The sequence below is a fragment of the Lotus japonicus genome, chromosome 3, assembly GCF_012489685.1.
Source record: "Lotus japonicus ecotype B-129 chromosome 3, LjGifu_v1.2".
Taxonomy (NCBI): Eukaryota; Viridiplantae; Streptophyta; class Magnoliopsida; order Fabales; family Fabaceae; genus Lotus; species Lotus japonicus.
This window is the reverse complement of record NC_080043.1, coordinates 38,076,762-38,093,147: the sequence shown is the minus strand read 5'-3', so window position 1 is coordinate 38,093,147 and position 16,386 is coordinate 38,076,762. Positions and strand designations below refer to the sequence as shown.

General features: G+C 33.4%; 2 protein-coding genes and 1 long non-coding RNA gene across 6 annotated transcripts; 1 reads left to right on the top strand and 2 right to left on the bottom strand.

Annotated features, from left to right (window-relative positions):
- Positions 1 to 1,958: 1,958 nt before the first annotated feature.
- On the bottom strand, positions 1,959 to 2,980 carry LOC130749511 (uncharacterized). The gene is made up of 5 exons (XM_057602874.1): positions 2,920 to 2,980; positions 2,698 to 2,808; positions 2,541 to 2,616; positions 2,367 to 2,462; positions 1,959 to 2,283 (listed from the first exon to the last, which is right to left on the bottom strand). The coding sequence occupies exons 1-5, from the start codon at positions 2,967 to 2,969 to the stop codon at positions 2,188 to 2,190; spliced, it is 429 nt and encodes a 142-aa protein (XP_057458857.1). The 5' UTR covers positions 2,970 to 2,980; the 3' UTR covers positions 1,959 to 2,187.
- Positions 2,981 to 3,183: 203 nt separating this feature from the next.
- Positions 3,184 to 5,418, bottom strand: LOC130742625 (uncharacterized). Of its 4 annotated transcripts, XR_009021231.1 has the most exons (6): positions 4,813 to 5,417; positions 4,443 to 4,581; positions 4,271 to 4,295; positions 3,985 to 4,176; positions 3,802 to 3,889; positions 3,184 to 3,493 (listed from the first exon to the last, which is right to left on the bottom strand). It is a non-coding gene; the product is annotated as an uncharacterized LOC130742625 (long non-coding RNA). The 4 variants fall into 4 exon arrangements; XR_009021230.1 differs by having other exon boundaries at positions 3,985 to 4,330; positions 4,813 to 5,418; XR_009021228.1 differs by having other exon boundaries at positions 3,985 to 4,295.
- Positions 5,419 to 7,022: 1,604 nt separating this feature from the next.
- On the top strand, positions 7,023 to 14,509 carry LOC130742388 (rab GTPase-activating protein 22-like). Its single transcript, XM_057594492.1, has 11 exons — positions 7,023 to 7,490; positions 8,512 to 8,607; positions 8,916 to 9,019; positions 9,338 to 9,600; positions 9,932 to 10,054; positions 10,624 to 10,712; positions 11,883 to 11,988; positions 12,250 to 12,347; positions 12,754 to 13,014; positions 13,239 to 13,322; positions 14,150 to 14,509. Exons 1-11 carry the CDS (start codon positions 7,401 to 7,403, stop codon positions 14,162 to 14,164), a joined length of 1,329 nt encoding a protein of 442 aa, XP_057450475.1. The 5' UTR covers positions 7,023 to 7,400; the 3' UTR covers positions 14,165 to 14,509.
- The last annotated feature ends 1,877 nt before the right edge of the window (positions 14,510 to 16,386 follow it).

The following is a 16,386-nucleotide window of genomic DNA, read 5'->3' as shown; positions in this document are numbered from 1 at the left end:
AATTAATGTAAGTGGTTGAATATGTTTTGACAATACAATTTTTTTTCAGTTTTTAATTATCTTTTTAATATATTATTACAAAGGTATGAGAGTTTTATGGTTTAATGTATTTAATGTAAAAATCAAGTCTCATTTATTTATAAATAGTTTTTTAATTTTAAAACCCTTTTATCTAAATTTTTGTTAATAAATATTATTTTTTTATTGAATTTAATTATTAATATTTGTGAAATAAAAAACTAAAGTAAATTTTAAGTTTATGAATGTCGTTATTTAATGTAAATAGTTTAATATTTTTGACAATATAAATTTTTTCAATTTGAATTTTATTATTGTTTAATATATTTATTACATTTTTTTGTTAGGATGTTTTTAATATGCAACACTTGAGTTTTGCTTATGTATTTAATGCAAAAACTCAAGTGTGCTTTACATATACATATATAGATTTAGTTCGGAGTGAAAATTAATACTATAAAGAGGAACTTTCATTTTAATATTTGATAGTATCTCAAGAAATTGAACTTGTTATTACTCCCTCCGGTCCTATTTATAAGCAGCAAAAAAAAAATCACATAGTTTAAGAAATGTAGTTAAACTAGTTAAAATGCATTAAATTTATCCTAAATTAAACTAAACTTCCAAAATCGCCCTTTGTTATACCTCTTTCTATCATTAATAGCTTTATTCTTTTTCATTGATCTCTTTTCTCAAAACTCTTACTACTTAATCAAGTTAAATTCTTTTTCCAAGGTGCATAATAACTACAGCAATAGTGCAATGTGTGTCCACCTTAATGGTTGCTGCTTACTCAAAAGTGTTTAAACTTCTCATGCGTACTATCTAGAAAAGATTTATTCTACTACTGCTTTTTGCATCTGAAATTTGAAGTTTGGAGGGTAAAAATTTTGGCGCAACAAAATGAAATATTTTGGCGCAACATAAAGCTGGGTAGTATAAATATGTGATTTACAAAGACAATTCTTGTACTTCAACTTTTTCTTACCAAACGTTCAAAAAAAACTTTTTCTTACCAAATTAAGTCTTGTTATACACCTAATATGCCTCTAGAAATTGATTTGAATTATGAGCCACCATATGAGAAAGATGTGGAAAATCAACCGGAAGCTGCTGGAATTTATGAAGTAGCAGCACCTCCACCAGAAATTGATGCCACACACTCAGAAGCAGAACATGGAGGAGAGAAATGTGAAGCTATTATTTCTAATGGTAATGTAACGATTAGTAACAAATTCTTTTAAAACAAGACTAAGAATACTTCTTGGCAATCACACTATTGGTAATAGCATTAACAATTGTTATCATCAATTGAACTTCTCTTAACAAAATATATATTTCGAGAAGTAGTTATTAATGTTTGATAGTGGAAGAAAGAGAATAATTAAGGAGAGATATTTTAGTAGATAGAATTAATAAGGGTATTCACTACTACAGAAAAGGCTTTTCGTCACGGTTAAAACCGCCCATTCGTCACGGTTTAACCGTGACAATAGAAGGCGTGACAATTGCTCAATTGTCACGGTTAAAGGCGGAACCGTGACAATTGATATGGCTGTTATCACGGTTTGCAAAACGTAACCGTGGCAATAGAGGCCACATATTGTCACGGTTACCTATTTAACCGTGACAATAGAGGCCATATATTGTCACGGTTACCTATTTAACCGTGACAATTGATTAGCCTGTTATCACGGTTTGTAAAGAGTAACCGTGACAATAGGTTCCCTCTATTGCCACGGTTGAGTAAGTAACCGTGGCAATAGGTGGCCTCTATTGCCACGGTTGTAATCGTGACAATAGGTCATACACCTGGTCTGTGAAATTGCTACAGAATTTTTGATTTTTTTCTTTTTACCTGGTGTGTGCATAAATTTTAGTACGTTTATATTGAAAAATAAATTGCATAAAATCACCAAGATTCACATATTCTAGCCAAATTACTCAAATATTCCAACCTTGAATAAGAAAACAATACATTTACACTAATTTGTCCAAAACAATACTAATTGTTGTTGAGAACATACTCTCACAAGAAATTAAACCAAATAGCCAACACTAGCCAGTACAGTACACTGCTTGAACCAAATACTCTAAAATAACATGCAGTGCAGTTCCATACCATAAGTAGCTCATACTCTCACAAGGAATTAAAGCAAATAGCCCACACTAGGCAAAATTCTTTAACACATAAGTAGCCCACTCTTCTTTAATTTCATTTAGTTGATCCTCATCGTAAAAGCCAAATTGACAATCAGAGAAGTACTGCAAAATGATGGTAAAAGTTACAAAATTTAGAGTCACACTTAAAAATAGGAAAAATTAAGAATTTAGTCAAAGTTCCATACCGCTTGTGGAATTGTAGATTTTTTGTGCGCAATTATCTCCTTTAGAAAGCTTAGTACATAGTACCCGCAATCTATATAATTTGTTTGGGCAGGGCACTATAAAAAACAAATGTAATATATATCAGTGATTTGGTAGCTAGATCTAATTGTTTTCAGCTATGTAAATTTGTATACCTTTATAGTATTCCATTTGGCTTTGGACCATGTAATCCTCTTGTCATTGCAATTAGCACGGTAGATCATCATTGCACTAACAAATTGAATGAAAAAATCATGATTAAATATGTTGAATAGCATGACTAACATAGCAAGTAGATCTATATAAGCTTACTTATCAAACATCTCTTTCATGACTTTGCGTTGATTCAAACTACCATGTATAGGATCCAAGTAAAATAAGGTCCCTGTAGTGGCATTGATCACAACCAACACCCAATGTGCCCTACAAGCAAGACATGTTAAATTATAATATTAATAAATCAAGTAGCTAATCATATAAATTAATCAAGTAACTATGAATTAATATTTACAAATTTCATCCAATATTTCTCACCCTATATTGACCGGTGCAAGATATAATTGGTTTGGGTGTCCATTTGCCATAATTGCATCCGAAATATTGGCTTTGATTGGTCAGCCCATGTGCCGTTCGATGAGGACTCAAAAAGGCAAATTTCTCAGTCAAGTTTTCAGCCACACAGTGATCAAATAAGAACCTTAAATAACAATATACAAATAAAATACAATGTTAAAAAATTGCTTAGATAAGAAAACTAAAAACTTTGTTTTCAGTCAAGTTTAAAAAACAGGTCTGGGAGAACCTATTCAACTCGCGAAACATGTTTTACAGAAGTAGATCATTTACCACTCAACTTGCGAAACATGCATTATGAAATTCCATAGAATATAATGACAGAAAAAGGCAATTTTGCCAAGACTATTATTCCTGCACCTGATCCTAGCAGAAGTTCAGAGACTCCTTCCATATGAGCTCCTTTATATCTTCTTCGTCAAGAGTTGCCTGCTCGAAATCAAAAATTAAAGGAGATGGGCAACTGGGTTCCTCGTTGATCTCATGAAGACTTGCCTTATAAGGGTGATTCAGTAACCTTGGATGAAATCAGCTTCTGAAAATATAGAAACTAAATTGATCAAAGTGATGAAAACTGAAAACCCAGATGAGAAAAATAAGAGGCATGCGTTAGAACTCACAAAGAATAGGAAAAAGAGTAATTTACAAATCAGGAAAATGAAAAGCTAATCTATTAAAAAAAAAGGAATGACACAATGCCACCATTTCTAAACATATGAAATGCAGCATGCACTTTATGACGATTGAAATAAAACGAATTTCACTTTAATGAAGCAATGGCAGAATATTCTCTAAAGTGGCTTTCCTTCTGAAGTATTTATTTATGGATGAATAAAAACATACCAGAAAGATTACACTGTTTCTTGGTGAGCGAGTCTTCAGACAACCCTGTGTTAACATGGGCAATCCTCTCACCAAGTGCAAGAAGTTCCTAGTCAAACCCATCATCAAAGTAATTTAAGATGTTTCAAAGTACATAACAACAATAATTGTAGCACTACAAACGATTGTAAGATGAATAATAACCTCATAGCTCATGTTATCTACGCCCATCCTCATGTCTCTGTGATGGTCAAGAATATTCCTAGAACCATACAGCGATGCTCGCTCAAACGAAGTAGAAGAAGTTAAACTTTTTGTTGCTTATTTTCTCAAAGCGTCCATGGACCTGTGCTTTCTATTCTTACACTTGCACGCATAATAGGTGTAGAATAGAAACTCACAAACCAAATACAAAATGAAATCAGATGTCATTTAAGAACCTCAATAAAAGAGCATGCTACAAATAGAGAAGGGAGAGATAATGGCTCACCTTATTCACCGTCCATTGCCATGCTCTGAATGAAAAAATGATAAATGATGAAATCAAACTCTGAATTCATAACATAAATCAAAACGAAGGAGAAAATCAAATGGCACAGTATGTAAGCTCCAAGAAATAAAGTCACGAACAAACTAAAATTGAAATTACAATGTGAACTAACCTTTTGACCATTGAGTGAGAGCGTGACGACGAGGTGGTGGCTGGCCATGGCCATGACGGAGAAGGGTGATGCGAGGGTGTTAGGCGGAGCTTCTCGCAACTCGCGCGCAAACACACAGAAAAATTAAATGTTTTTCCATCTGAAATTTCAACTTAAGATCACAAAATTCATAAAATTGAAACACACAGAAATCAGAATCAACCTGGTCACTAACTCTACTTGATTCCAATCACAAAAAAAATAGATATTACTAACTAAGTATATCACAAATCACAAGCCTTACAAAAACCCTATATTCCACTGTAAATGATTATCATGATTGAAATGCAAAATTCGTAGAGGTTATTAGGCAAAGAGAGAAAAGAAGGACCTCATAGTCATTTCTGTGAGCACCAGGGACGTCAAGAGCTTCAACATCGAAGGAATCAACTCGAGGACCAGTGCGAATGAGTCTCTGCTCGGTGGTGCCATCATCCTCCTCGTCGGAATCAAGCAGCTGCACAGGAGCACCGTTTCGTCGGCCTCTCAATCACAAATCAGCGTCAAAGCCCCACCTTGATTCCGTGGAGTCCATCGAGTACCCGCGCTCGCCATTGATCTCACCTCTCTCCTCATCCATCAAATCTGGATTGATTCGATTCTACACGGACAGGAACCGAGAACAGGGGGACGTGAGAGGAAAGGACTTCGATGGAAGGGAAGGAGGAACCAGATCCGCGAGTGGATGAGAAGATCCCGTCAAAATACTCCTTTCATCTTTCAGGAACAAGCGGCGCCGGTGGGAGAGAGGGAACGGGTCGATGGAGAGTGGGAGGGAAGGACAGGGAAACGAGAGAGGGACGTGAACAGATCGGAGCTTCGTTGGAACATGTCGATGGAGTGTGGAGAGTGGGATAGAGCGTGGGAGGGAGAGGGTTTGCACAGCTTTAGGGTTTTCTTCTGAAAAAAGTTGGAGAGTGTGTCTATTGTCACGGTCCCTAGAAAAAAATAATAAAATATTGTACTCTATTGCCACGGTTCCGCTTATAACCGTGACAATTGAGCTTTTGCCACGGTTTCGCCTATAACCGTGGCAATTGGGGCGTGGCAAAATGTCATTTCTGTAGTAGTGATTGTTGGAAAAAATAATTAATAAAGCACAAACTTTCATTTGGTTCTTATAATAAGGACCAAAAATTTTCTTCTCTTTCATGCTTATAAATAGGACCGGAGGGAGTACATGATATCCACATCCCTCTTTAGTTTCCGCGTATAAGACATTCGTCACGACCAGGTCTTATTGTTTCGCACCAGCAGCCAGCTCTTCCCGTGTTTGACCATCCAGTATGTGCCAATTCCAATCCATCACACTCATCAATTTATTTCATATTTTATTCCACAAAGTTGCTTATCTAATTACCAGAAAATACGCGTTGCAAATTATATTTATAGATTTAATTTATAATATTTTTTAATAAAATGTGTAATATTTATTCATTTTTATTTACATGAATATTTCATTTAATAGTAATATTTATTAGTCATTTATAGTACTATTTAGATATTTCTCAACTATTTTTTTCCACTTGTGATTTTTTTTTTGGTTACATCACTTGTGATTACTAACTAATATGTTTATAATACCGTAAAAAAAATACTCATAAATTAATTTTAATATCTAATGTTATAATTAAATGTGTACGTGTGTATATATTTAATTAATAGTTAATATTTTTTTGAACGTAATTAATAGTTAATATGAAGTGTAAAAAATGACAAATTAATATTAACATCAATGTAAATTTCAAGTAAATACTTATATCATTTCAAAAAAAAAAGTAAATACTTATATAGAAATATAGATATATGTATATTATACTATGCCCGTGTGTTGCACATATTTATTTGTGTTATTTATAATATTTTATTATTTATAAATAATAAAATATTATTTTTATATTAAGAAATAAATTATGAATTATAATGCAATGAAATGTAAATTTATTGAGAAACTTATTGTATAATTTAGTAGAAAACATACATTTATAACAGAGAAGGATTTTCTCAAACAGACTTATCTACTTAACATGATCTCAAAGCCCCCTGAATTATATAATATTAAAACTGTCAGTTGTGGGATAAAAATAGTATTTAAGGTGGTTTATACAACAAAATATTTTAATTTTTACTTTTTGGTGTATAATTTTTAATTTTAATATAATAATTCTCTATTCTCTATTAGAACTATTATTATATAAAGTTGATATTATATATAAATATATTATTTTAAAACTAAAATTGATATTATACATTTGATATTTAAATTTTGTAATTAATAGCGTGATTATTTTATAGTATCTTTAATTTCTTATTGAAAATATATTGATAATATATATTAAAATATTAATTTTCCTTTGTAACAAAAAAAAAATTAAAATATTGAAACTGCAATTGCAAATCTATATAGTAAAAGATCAAGTAACTGAAAAAAATCTATCTAATGGAAATGGCAAAGTGACTCTCATCTAGAATTACAAATCCTAATTCATGAAAGAGAAACATAGAAAAAGTGAAAAACACAAGTTTGTGTACTATGTCTATATGCAATAAGGTTTCGTGAGAATTTATGAGTCTTCTCTTCTATTCCACCTCGTGACAGGGCATTACTACCTTCCTCCACACCATCCCCACTACGTACGGCACTACCAACCCCACAACGCCGCAGATGCTAACAACTAATCATTATTACACACAAAATTGTTAAAAAAATATTTTTTTTATTGTTCTCTGTAACTCTTTCAAGCTGGGTCACCTTTGATTTCTTCAATTCACAAGTTTTTGTATCTGGGTCTTGTTGATCTTTTCAAAGAGGTTCAGCTTTTAGGTGCTGGCAAGGTTGTTTGATACTAAAAATCTTTGCTTTTTGGTTTGTTGGTGTTTTTCTTGAGAGCTCTTCTGGCTTTTTGTTGTGGGGTTGGGATGTGGAGAGATCCAGGAGTTCCTGCTGATTCTTTCTATGAAATTCGCCCTGAGTGCACTGATGTTCCCATTTCTCGATTTAAGATCAAGGTCTGTTTTCTTTCCCCCCAGTATTTTTTTTCCACTATGGAGTGTCCTAATCTGAGAATCTTTGTTCATAGATGAACATAATGAGCATTGGTAGAAATTGGTATTGGTCAATGCATAATAATATGAGGTTCTGTTTGGTCATTTGAGGATGTTAGTGTATTTTTTTTTTTCCTTTTTAATCTGGCTTGTCTGTCTTTCTAAGGTAAATTGTATTGAGCTTAACAAGTGGAAGGGACTTTTGTTCATTTGGGGATAGGTTGATTTTGGATAATTGAAAATCATTTATGAGTGATCTGAAATGTGTTGTTGACCTTTACAGAGTTGACAATGATGTGTTTTAGTGATGCTCCTTTATTGAAGGAATAAAGTATTTTGAGCTTTTAGGATCTTCTATTTCTTGCTTCTTGTGAATTTCAAATCCAGTAATGTCATATCATGTATCACTTTTAATCAATAAAGTTTGATTCACTGAGAGGAGTTTATTGTACAGAAATTACTGTATCATGAATGCCAAATTGAATGTAGTTTCGTTTCTAAATTATATGATTGTCCACATTATTTTGGATCAAATCCTGATTCTTATGGTAGATGCATGAAATAGGGGCACTTAGGTTTTAATTTATCTCGTGGAACTTGATTAAGTAAAACACTTGTTGTATTAATTATTAAGATTTGTTTGTATTTCACTATGTCTTGACTATACAATGGCATATAGGCTGTTATGAATTGGTTGATTGCTTCATTTTGGAAAAGTTTAAAACTTTTAAGAGAACTAAATCTGAATATGGATAAAATACACTTGGTAATTAGCCAAGGATCATGACAAATACTAAATGATTAATTTTCCTTGTGGGGTTTCTATCTTATGAGACAAACATAAATCAATTAGATGATCCGACTCCTCAATACAAAAATCTTGTGCCTTCTTCATCTTGAAAATTTTACATTTATTTGGATTTCCGATTTTGTAATACGTATATACTGTATTTTTATTTTTAACTTCTTTTATTATGTGGTCCAGGCTGGTAAAACACTAAGTGCAAGAAAATGGCATGCTGCATTTACTACAGAAGGGTATCTGGATATAGGCAAGACTCTGCGCCGAATCTACAGAGGGGTAATTGCTTTTTTATCATAATAATGCTGGTTCAATTCACTTGAACATGTCCATGCATGACTACATGCTCATTTAAAAATGACAGATGGTAGTCATGGAAAGTTCTCCTAGTGATCATTTTCTTCATAAGTAATATTTTTTCTTCATGATGATGAGTAATGGATGTGCCGTGCTGATTATTGTTTTATGATGCCTCTAAATTTTATTCAAGATTATGGTTTTCTTGTGTGGGCAAGTGTAGAAAGACAAGTATTTGTTTGTAAATGTGATTGTGAGTTGATGGATACTTTATTGAAGCTTTTGAATAGGGAGTTCATCCATCAATTAGGGGAGAAGTTTGGGAATTTCTACTTGGTTGCTATGATCCCAAGAGTACATTTGAGGAAAGAGATCAGATAAGACAACGCCGAAGGTAATCAATCTTCCCATTTTATAGATTTTTATTTTGTTCGATAACTATTCTGTTTTTACTCCCTTGTTACCCTCACAGGTCAGAGCATTGTAGAGCATTTAAAATTTTTATGACGTTGAATTTTGTCGCTGCCTTAGTTTTCCTATTAAATAAAAATGCCACGTCCTTAAAAAATAAAGGAGGAATTGCTTCCACATCCTTTATATAAGGATAAAACAAGGGAAATTACATAGTACTTCTGTAATTTTATAACTGCTGTTTCTGAACTCTAAATCTAATATATCATTACTTGAATATCACTTATGTTTTTGTCATCAGGATGCAATATGCTACGTGGAAGGAAGAATGCCGCCAACTGTTTCCTCTTGTTGGAAGTGGTAGATTTATCACAGCACCTGTTATTAGTGAAGATGGTCAGCCAATTCAAGAGCCATTGGTTCTATCAGAAACAAATTCAGCCGAGGGATTGGCTGTTCTTCCTCAAGATAATAATTGGCCTTCAAGTTTAAATGCTGCAAGTAATGTAGAAACAGTGGCGGACAAGAGAGTAGTCCAGTGGTTGTTAACTCTCCATCAAATAGGTTCGTGAATTTCTTTTCGTGCAGTGTCTATTATATATCGGCTATGGTATGTTAGTTATTTCATAGGCATATAAGTATTAGGTGAAATCCTGCTCCAGAATTATTTTGTTCATAAATCTGTTATGCCTGAATGTTTAGTTGTACAAATGCAATTTGATTTATATGGCATGACATAGTTGGCTTTGACTTTGATTTCCTTAAATGGGTAGTAATTTATTGTTATCTTTTGAAGTATTATCATGTAGTAAAATAAAATCCCATCATAATAGATGTCATAGTATAATCCACATGGTGTGTGAATGACCGTTTTCTTGGACATAACAAATTTCAGGTCTTGATGTGGTTCGCACTGATAGGACGTTGGTTTTTTATGAGAAGCAAGAAAACTTGGCGAAACTATGGGATGTTCTTGCACTTTATGCTTGGATAGATAAAGATGTCGGCTACGGTCAAGGTGGGTTTTTAATGTATATTACATGTTTGGTCTCTTTGGATAATTGGATATAGACCGGTACTATATTTTTTTGAATTCTGAGATCTTAACTTCATACATTTGGTAATTCCATGTATGTATTTGCGCTATTCTGTAATATATTTGGCTAGTTGTTGACCCTAATGTTAACCTAACAACCCTGGCATTAAAAGGAAAGCCAATATTCATAGAATATTTAATGTATGGTACCTTGTTATGTTCAAGTATTTTTGGGGTTTGAAACCACATAACAGCACCTTCATATTTATTTAATCACTCTTTTTAAGTGTTCGGTCAAATTAAGACCTCTAAATTAATTTTCATTGAAGAAAAATGAACTGTGTAGAGAAATCTGAACCTTGAGAGAAGAAAACACCAATTAGGTTAATGGATTTATCTATAAAAGAAGAATATATATGATAGGATTTACTCGTTTATGTACTAGTTGTCCAGTTCTACTTTTTTTCCGTGCAATCTTGCATGAAATAATTGCAACCACCATTTGCAATTAATTTAAGCTTCATGTTTTAACATCTTACAATTCTGAACAGGAATGAGTGACCTATGCTCCCCTATGATAATTCTTCTCGATGATGAAGCAGATGCATTTTGGTGCTTTGAGCGTCTAATGCGCAGACTTGTAAACATCTCATCTCTATGCTCTATTGGATTATTAAATTCTTTATAGCACATTTTTTCATGAAAATATTTCTTTTAAGAATTAGTAAAAAAATCTAATGTTTGGTTATTCGAGTTTCCTCTTTCTTTTTTACAGGGTTTTTTGTTTATATTCCTAGTTTGCTTCTCCCTGATTTTACTCTCAATTAACTCTCGTTTAAGTTGCACAATGCATATGGGTTTGTTAAGATGTCCATTCATTATGATATTGAAACTAATTACAATTTCCTTTATTTATTGTTAGAAATATAATATAAAACCATTCGGAGTCCCTTACCCAAGAGCTTTAGCTTTTGGGACAATTGGTTCATGGCATGGTATCAAAGCCTCTATGACCAATTGGTCTAGAATTTGATCCTTGTTGCCCCCATTATTCTAATAAAAAAGGTTGAATATCAGCACATGGTTTGTGGGCTTGTGCATTGTCCGCACTTCAAGCTCAAGTTGGCTCTTGCGTGAGGGGTGTGCTAGAAATATAATATAAAACCATTCAGGGTCCTTTACCCAATATAACAAAATTATGCTGATTGGAAAGATGGACTTCTGTGTAGAAAATTACGAGTGAGCTTATAATGTATTTGTATAGCTAGAGAAATGATAAAACATATCTTGAGCCTTCATCTAACAACTTATTTAGGAGAATTGGTTATTGACATGATGGTATTAGAGGGGAAGAACGTCCATGACTTAGTGTTGAACAGTTCATCTTTGTCCCCTATTATTCCAAATAAGCATTGAGGTGTGTTATGGGTGTAATAAAGCCATTCTTGCGCCTTCACATAGAAGCATAAGTATTTAGGAGGGTTAAGATAAGTTTGGTTATCCATTTGCACTTACGCAAACAGACTTCACATGCACTTCAAGAAAAAAAAGTGAACTGAACTCTCGCGAAATGAGTTGAAAGTCCGTTCACATTGTACTCATATGGGATCCAAAGACACACTTTGTCATTGATGGTAGTTGTTTGAAATTTTATTCAACAAGTTGGCGCACAAGCATTCTTGGTGAACAGTGAACTCTACACTTAACTGCTATAATTTTTTTTCATATATATTACAAATTTTATTAATAGTATTTCAGACTTTCAGCTTTATCTCAATTTCTCACTATCTATATTCTTGACTTTTCAAAGCGAGGAAATTTCAGATGCACTAATAACTCTGTTGGGGTGGAGGCTCAACTAAGTAATTTGGCTTCAATTACTCAAGTAATTGATCCAAAACTTCACAAACATTTAGGTATTTTCTTACATACTTTCGCTGTATTTTATTTGTCAAATATGGAATAAAATTTTCTGATTTTAATTGTATGGTTTGGTTGTGATTGTTGTTTTAAGAAATGATGATTGTGAGAAATTATTAATGGAAACTGGTTTGTTCACTGTTATCTTGTGATTTGAAGTTGTTAAATAAACCCCCTCTCTTTTCTTTATTAACATTTCATATAATGTTTGAGAGATGATAAATAACAATGTGCTGTCTTCTCATTTTGGAGCATAGAGCATCTTGGTGGAGGTGGCTATCTGTTTGCTTTTCGGATGCTAATGGTTCTGTTTCGTCGGGAATTCTCCTTTTGTGATTCATTGTTCCTTTGGGAGGTGTGTTTGGATTCTCTATTTGTGATATATTCTATTACATTTATTGAACAAAGGAACATTAATTTACTCTCTGAGTATAGTAGTTGTTCTCTCAGTATGGATATGATTTTCAATTCTGTTTTGCTATTAATCATTATTCTTTCAGATTGTTAACATTACTTTATATTAAAAGTTATTGGGTCAAATTATTGATAATATATTTATAGTATCTTCTGTTTGCTAGATGAGTTTGCATTGTTCCCTTTGTGTTAATATAATATATGTACGGTGTGTGTGTGTGTAATATTTTTCCTCATGGAAACAGTTTATGGAATCATATTTCCTTTCTTTTTCTATTTGCAAGGGAGTATCTTGGGAATCTTTGTAAAATGATGATTGATAACTAATAGCTTGAAATGTTTACCAGATGATGTGGGCTCTAGAATATGATCCTGACTTGTTCTTGATGTATGAAGAGCCTCAATCAGCTACTAAGAAAACTGAGGGCCCTAAAGGAAAAGCAAAGTCAATACATCAATGCGGAAAGTATGAAAGAGCGAATATGAGAAATGGAACAAAGAATTCTGAAGCTCCTCTTCCTATATCTATTTTCCTTGCTGCTAGTGTGTTGAAAGATAAAAGTGCAGAACTACTTCATGAAGCGCGAGGCTTGGATGATGTTGTCAAGGTTAGTCTTGTGACATTCAAGTTTAAGTTCAAGAAAAGGAAAAATTGCTTTGATACAAAAGGAATGAAATTATTTTTCCGTACTTAGTGAACAAGCTGTGACAAGGTTGCATTTGTTTCATAATGAAAGTTGTGTCTTAAGACATTATATTCCTTAACAAGTTTTGCTTTGCTTTTTGTATCTGTTTAATTCCTTCTTTGCACCTTGGATATGAATTTTCTCAGATATTGAATGACACAACTGGAAATCTAGATGCCAAAAAGGCTTGCTCTGGGGCTATGAAACTTCACAAGAAATACTTGAGAAAGGTAGTGTTTCTCTACTATGCCATTTACCCTCTTTTCATATCCTCATATTTCCATATAATGGGAGGAAAAGCAAACAAAATCATAGGTAAACTACCATGCTAGAAGGTACATGCTAGTGCCTAGTGTCACTGTTAAAATTTGAAAATCAATTGCCATTAACTCTCTAGAGTTTGTCATTTTCGGTGTGTATGCCATGAACTTTGATTAGTTTGAGACCTCATCATATTCTCCAATACATTAGACTGGTTATCTATAATATCTTTTTTCCAAGTTCTAATCATTGATCTTTTAATTACAGTGATCAGGATGCAAAACATGAAAATGTTTTTTTTTTTCCCATTTCATTATCTTGCCTTGCATCTATCTCAACATTTCCTTTCTTAAATTATTCTTTGTTTTTATTTTTGCTCTCTTATAGTTACTATGGCTGTTCTAGTCATACCATTTGAATCTGTGCATATTAACCTGTGTGACCAAATCATCACTCATTGCACAAGAAGGAAGCAAAAGAATAACTGATCTCATCATGATGCATCTTTCCTTCGATCCCTCTACTTCCAAAATACATATATGAATATGGTTGTGTTTGGTTACATCCTTGAAGGGGAAAAGCACTGCTGCTTTAGCATAGATCAATACAATAATTTTTTTGAACAAAATATGTGATGTCTCTCTATTTTGGTAACTCCTGCTCATGTCTCCCTTTGTTAATCATAGTGTCCTTATTTGTGAGAGTGTGTATGCATTCCTGTTCTTTTTTTCCTATTTCCAGTATAATATCATTTGTTAATCTCCTATCTATACACGTGATTTTGTAATTTCTGCAGGCCAAGAAACAATAGCACCAAATCTATCCTACGTTAACTTCTTTTGTGCTGATCAAATCATGTGTTACTTCCTGCCTGCTATTATTTTATGCATTGGAGACAATAAAGGAGTCTATCAAATTGGGAATGGAGTTTGCAGAATATAAAATAGGGATTTATCCAAACTTCACTCCCTGAGAGGCTGTTGTACGTGAAATTAGTTTCATTATTTTCTTGTGTATCCAAAAGAACAAATGAGATTGTATAGGAAAATAGATTTTTTGTATAACAATTTGTACTACGTAATATTGCATTGTAAAATGGGGGGAAAATGGTATAGGAAACAGCCACCCATGCTAATGAGATTGATTTTGATCTTTATTTCTTGCCTTCCTTGTCCTTTTCTCTCTAATCATTAAGTAATGTAATGTTGCTGAGGTTCTTTTCTAAAAAAATTGTTACATCCAATAAAATTTTGAGCTATTCAAAATAACCTTTGCAATTGGTTGATTATTAACCCTTTAGTTTTTACTGATGTTTGAATTTGTTGAAAAATAAGCTTGAGTTAAATAATCATCCCACCAACCTTTTAATATTCCACATTGAATCCTGCAATTAACAGTTTTACTGTGCTTTCACTCTTTATTTCCACTTTTCTTACCATGATCATTTCATTTCATTTTTCTAATAAACTGATGTTAAGCCATCCCATCGGTGTTCCATTCAAGGATGCCTTCAAGATCAAATTTTGATGGAATATCTAGCTCTCGTTCCTCATGTTGTATATCTCTAGCAATGGGGAGCTGGAGTAATAATTTCTGACTAGGATGTGATTGCAAATATTTTGTCTGGCTTAAATATGTTTTCGGTGCGAGTTTTAATTTTAGTCCCTGCATTTCGAAATGCCTCATTTAAATCCTCATTTTTTGAAAATAGTATGACTTTAGCCTTGGCGTGAACTCTCATTACAAAAATGTCAAACCAAAGTATATGGCAGCATTTGCCACATGGGCATATGTGATAATGTGGGAACTGATTTAGATTTAATCTCCACTTAAAATAAAGCACTTTTGTTGCAATTTTAAAATGGGATTGTGCTATTCAAAAAAAAAGGGATTGTGGTGGTTTAAACAACCAAGTAAGTAAATGAACAAAGACTCTTAAGTCATTATCTAAATTTACATTTGCCTTATTCCACAATTTATACACATAATATTAGCACAATTTAGTATTGTTGGGTGCATTGTGTCATGATTTGTTTGATGCATGAGTATGTATTTTATCTATATTTGTCAGTGTAAATTTATTGGTGACGTACATCATTTGCTAATGGCTTAACATGCTGGCCTAGTAGTGCTAATTTGGAGATGCTAAGTAGTAAGTATAACAACTCCGAATTAGGGGCACTGTTTGGCTTGGAAGATGCCGAGCAATTTAGATGCTCTAAAGCAGTGAGTATTACTGTAACTTATCATTGTATTATGGTAAATAAATTTTTATTATTTGTAAATGCATTTTGCTATTTTTATAAGCCATATAATTAGCAATTAAAGTCTATGTATTATTGAGTTAACTTACGGCTTACACTAATTCCATAAATATTTTAAATTCTATGCTAGTTTGGTAATTTAGAATTTTTTTTAGAAAGCAAAAGAGTTTATTGAATACGCAAAAGAGTTTATTGAATACGCCAACCTACAAGATACAATACAAAAAAGATAGCTAAAGAAACGAAAATCGAAACCACACAAATCAATCAACGCATACTACCAGACACTCCATACTTCCTTGGATGAGTAGCCTTGAGATACTCTACACAAGCTTCAAGAGCCTCCTCGTCTGTACCAGAAAACACAAGCCCACAGAATTTCCTCGTCTCCAACATGCCCCGCGCCCTCTCAAAAATGCAATCAGGATTCTGTTCCGTGACCGGAAGCACACGTTCCTCAACATCTACCGGTGATTCTAACACATCCAGCATGTCACTATCCTCGGTTATCAAGACCTGAAGATCCTTCTTCTTCTTGTGGCGACCTCTCCCCTTGTATATTATCCTAGGCCGACCCCTACCTCTCCGACCCGATCCCCCAGAAGGTACAGGCCTCACCATATCAACATCAACATCACTGACCCCCGTCCCCGCCGGCTGCTCCTCTCGTGTCAACACATTGAAACGAGAGAATACAACCCCTAAAGGAATCGACACAGTGCACTGATCAGGAGAGACGATAGGAACCACCGAATATAACCCATTGGCG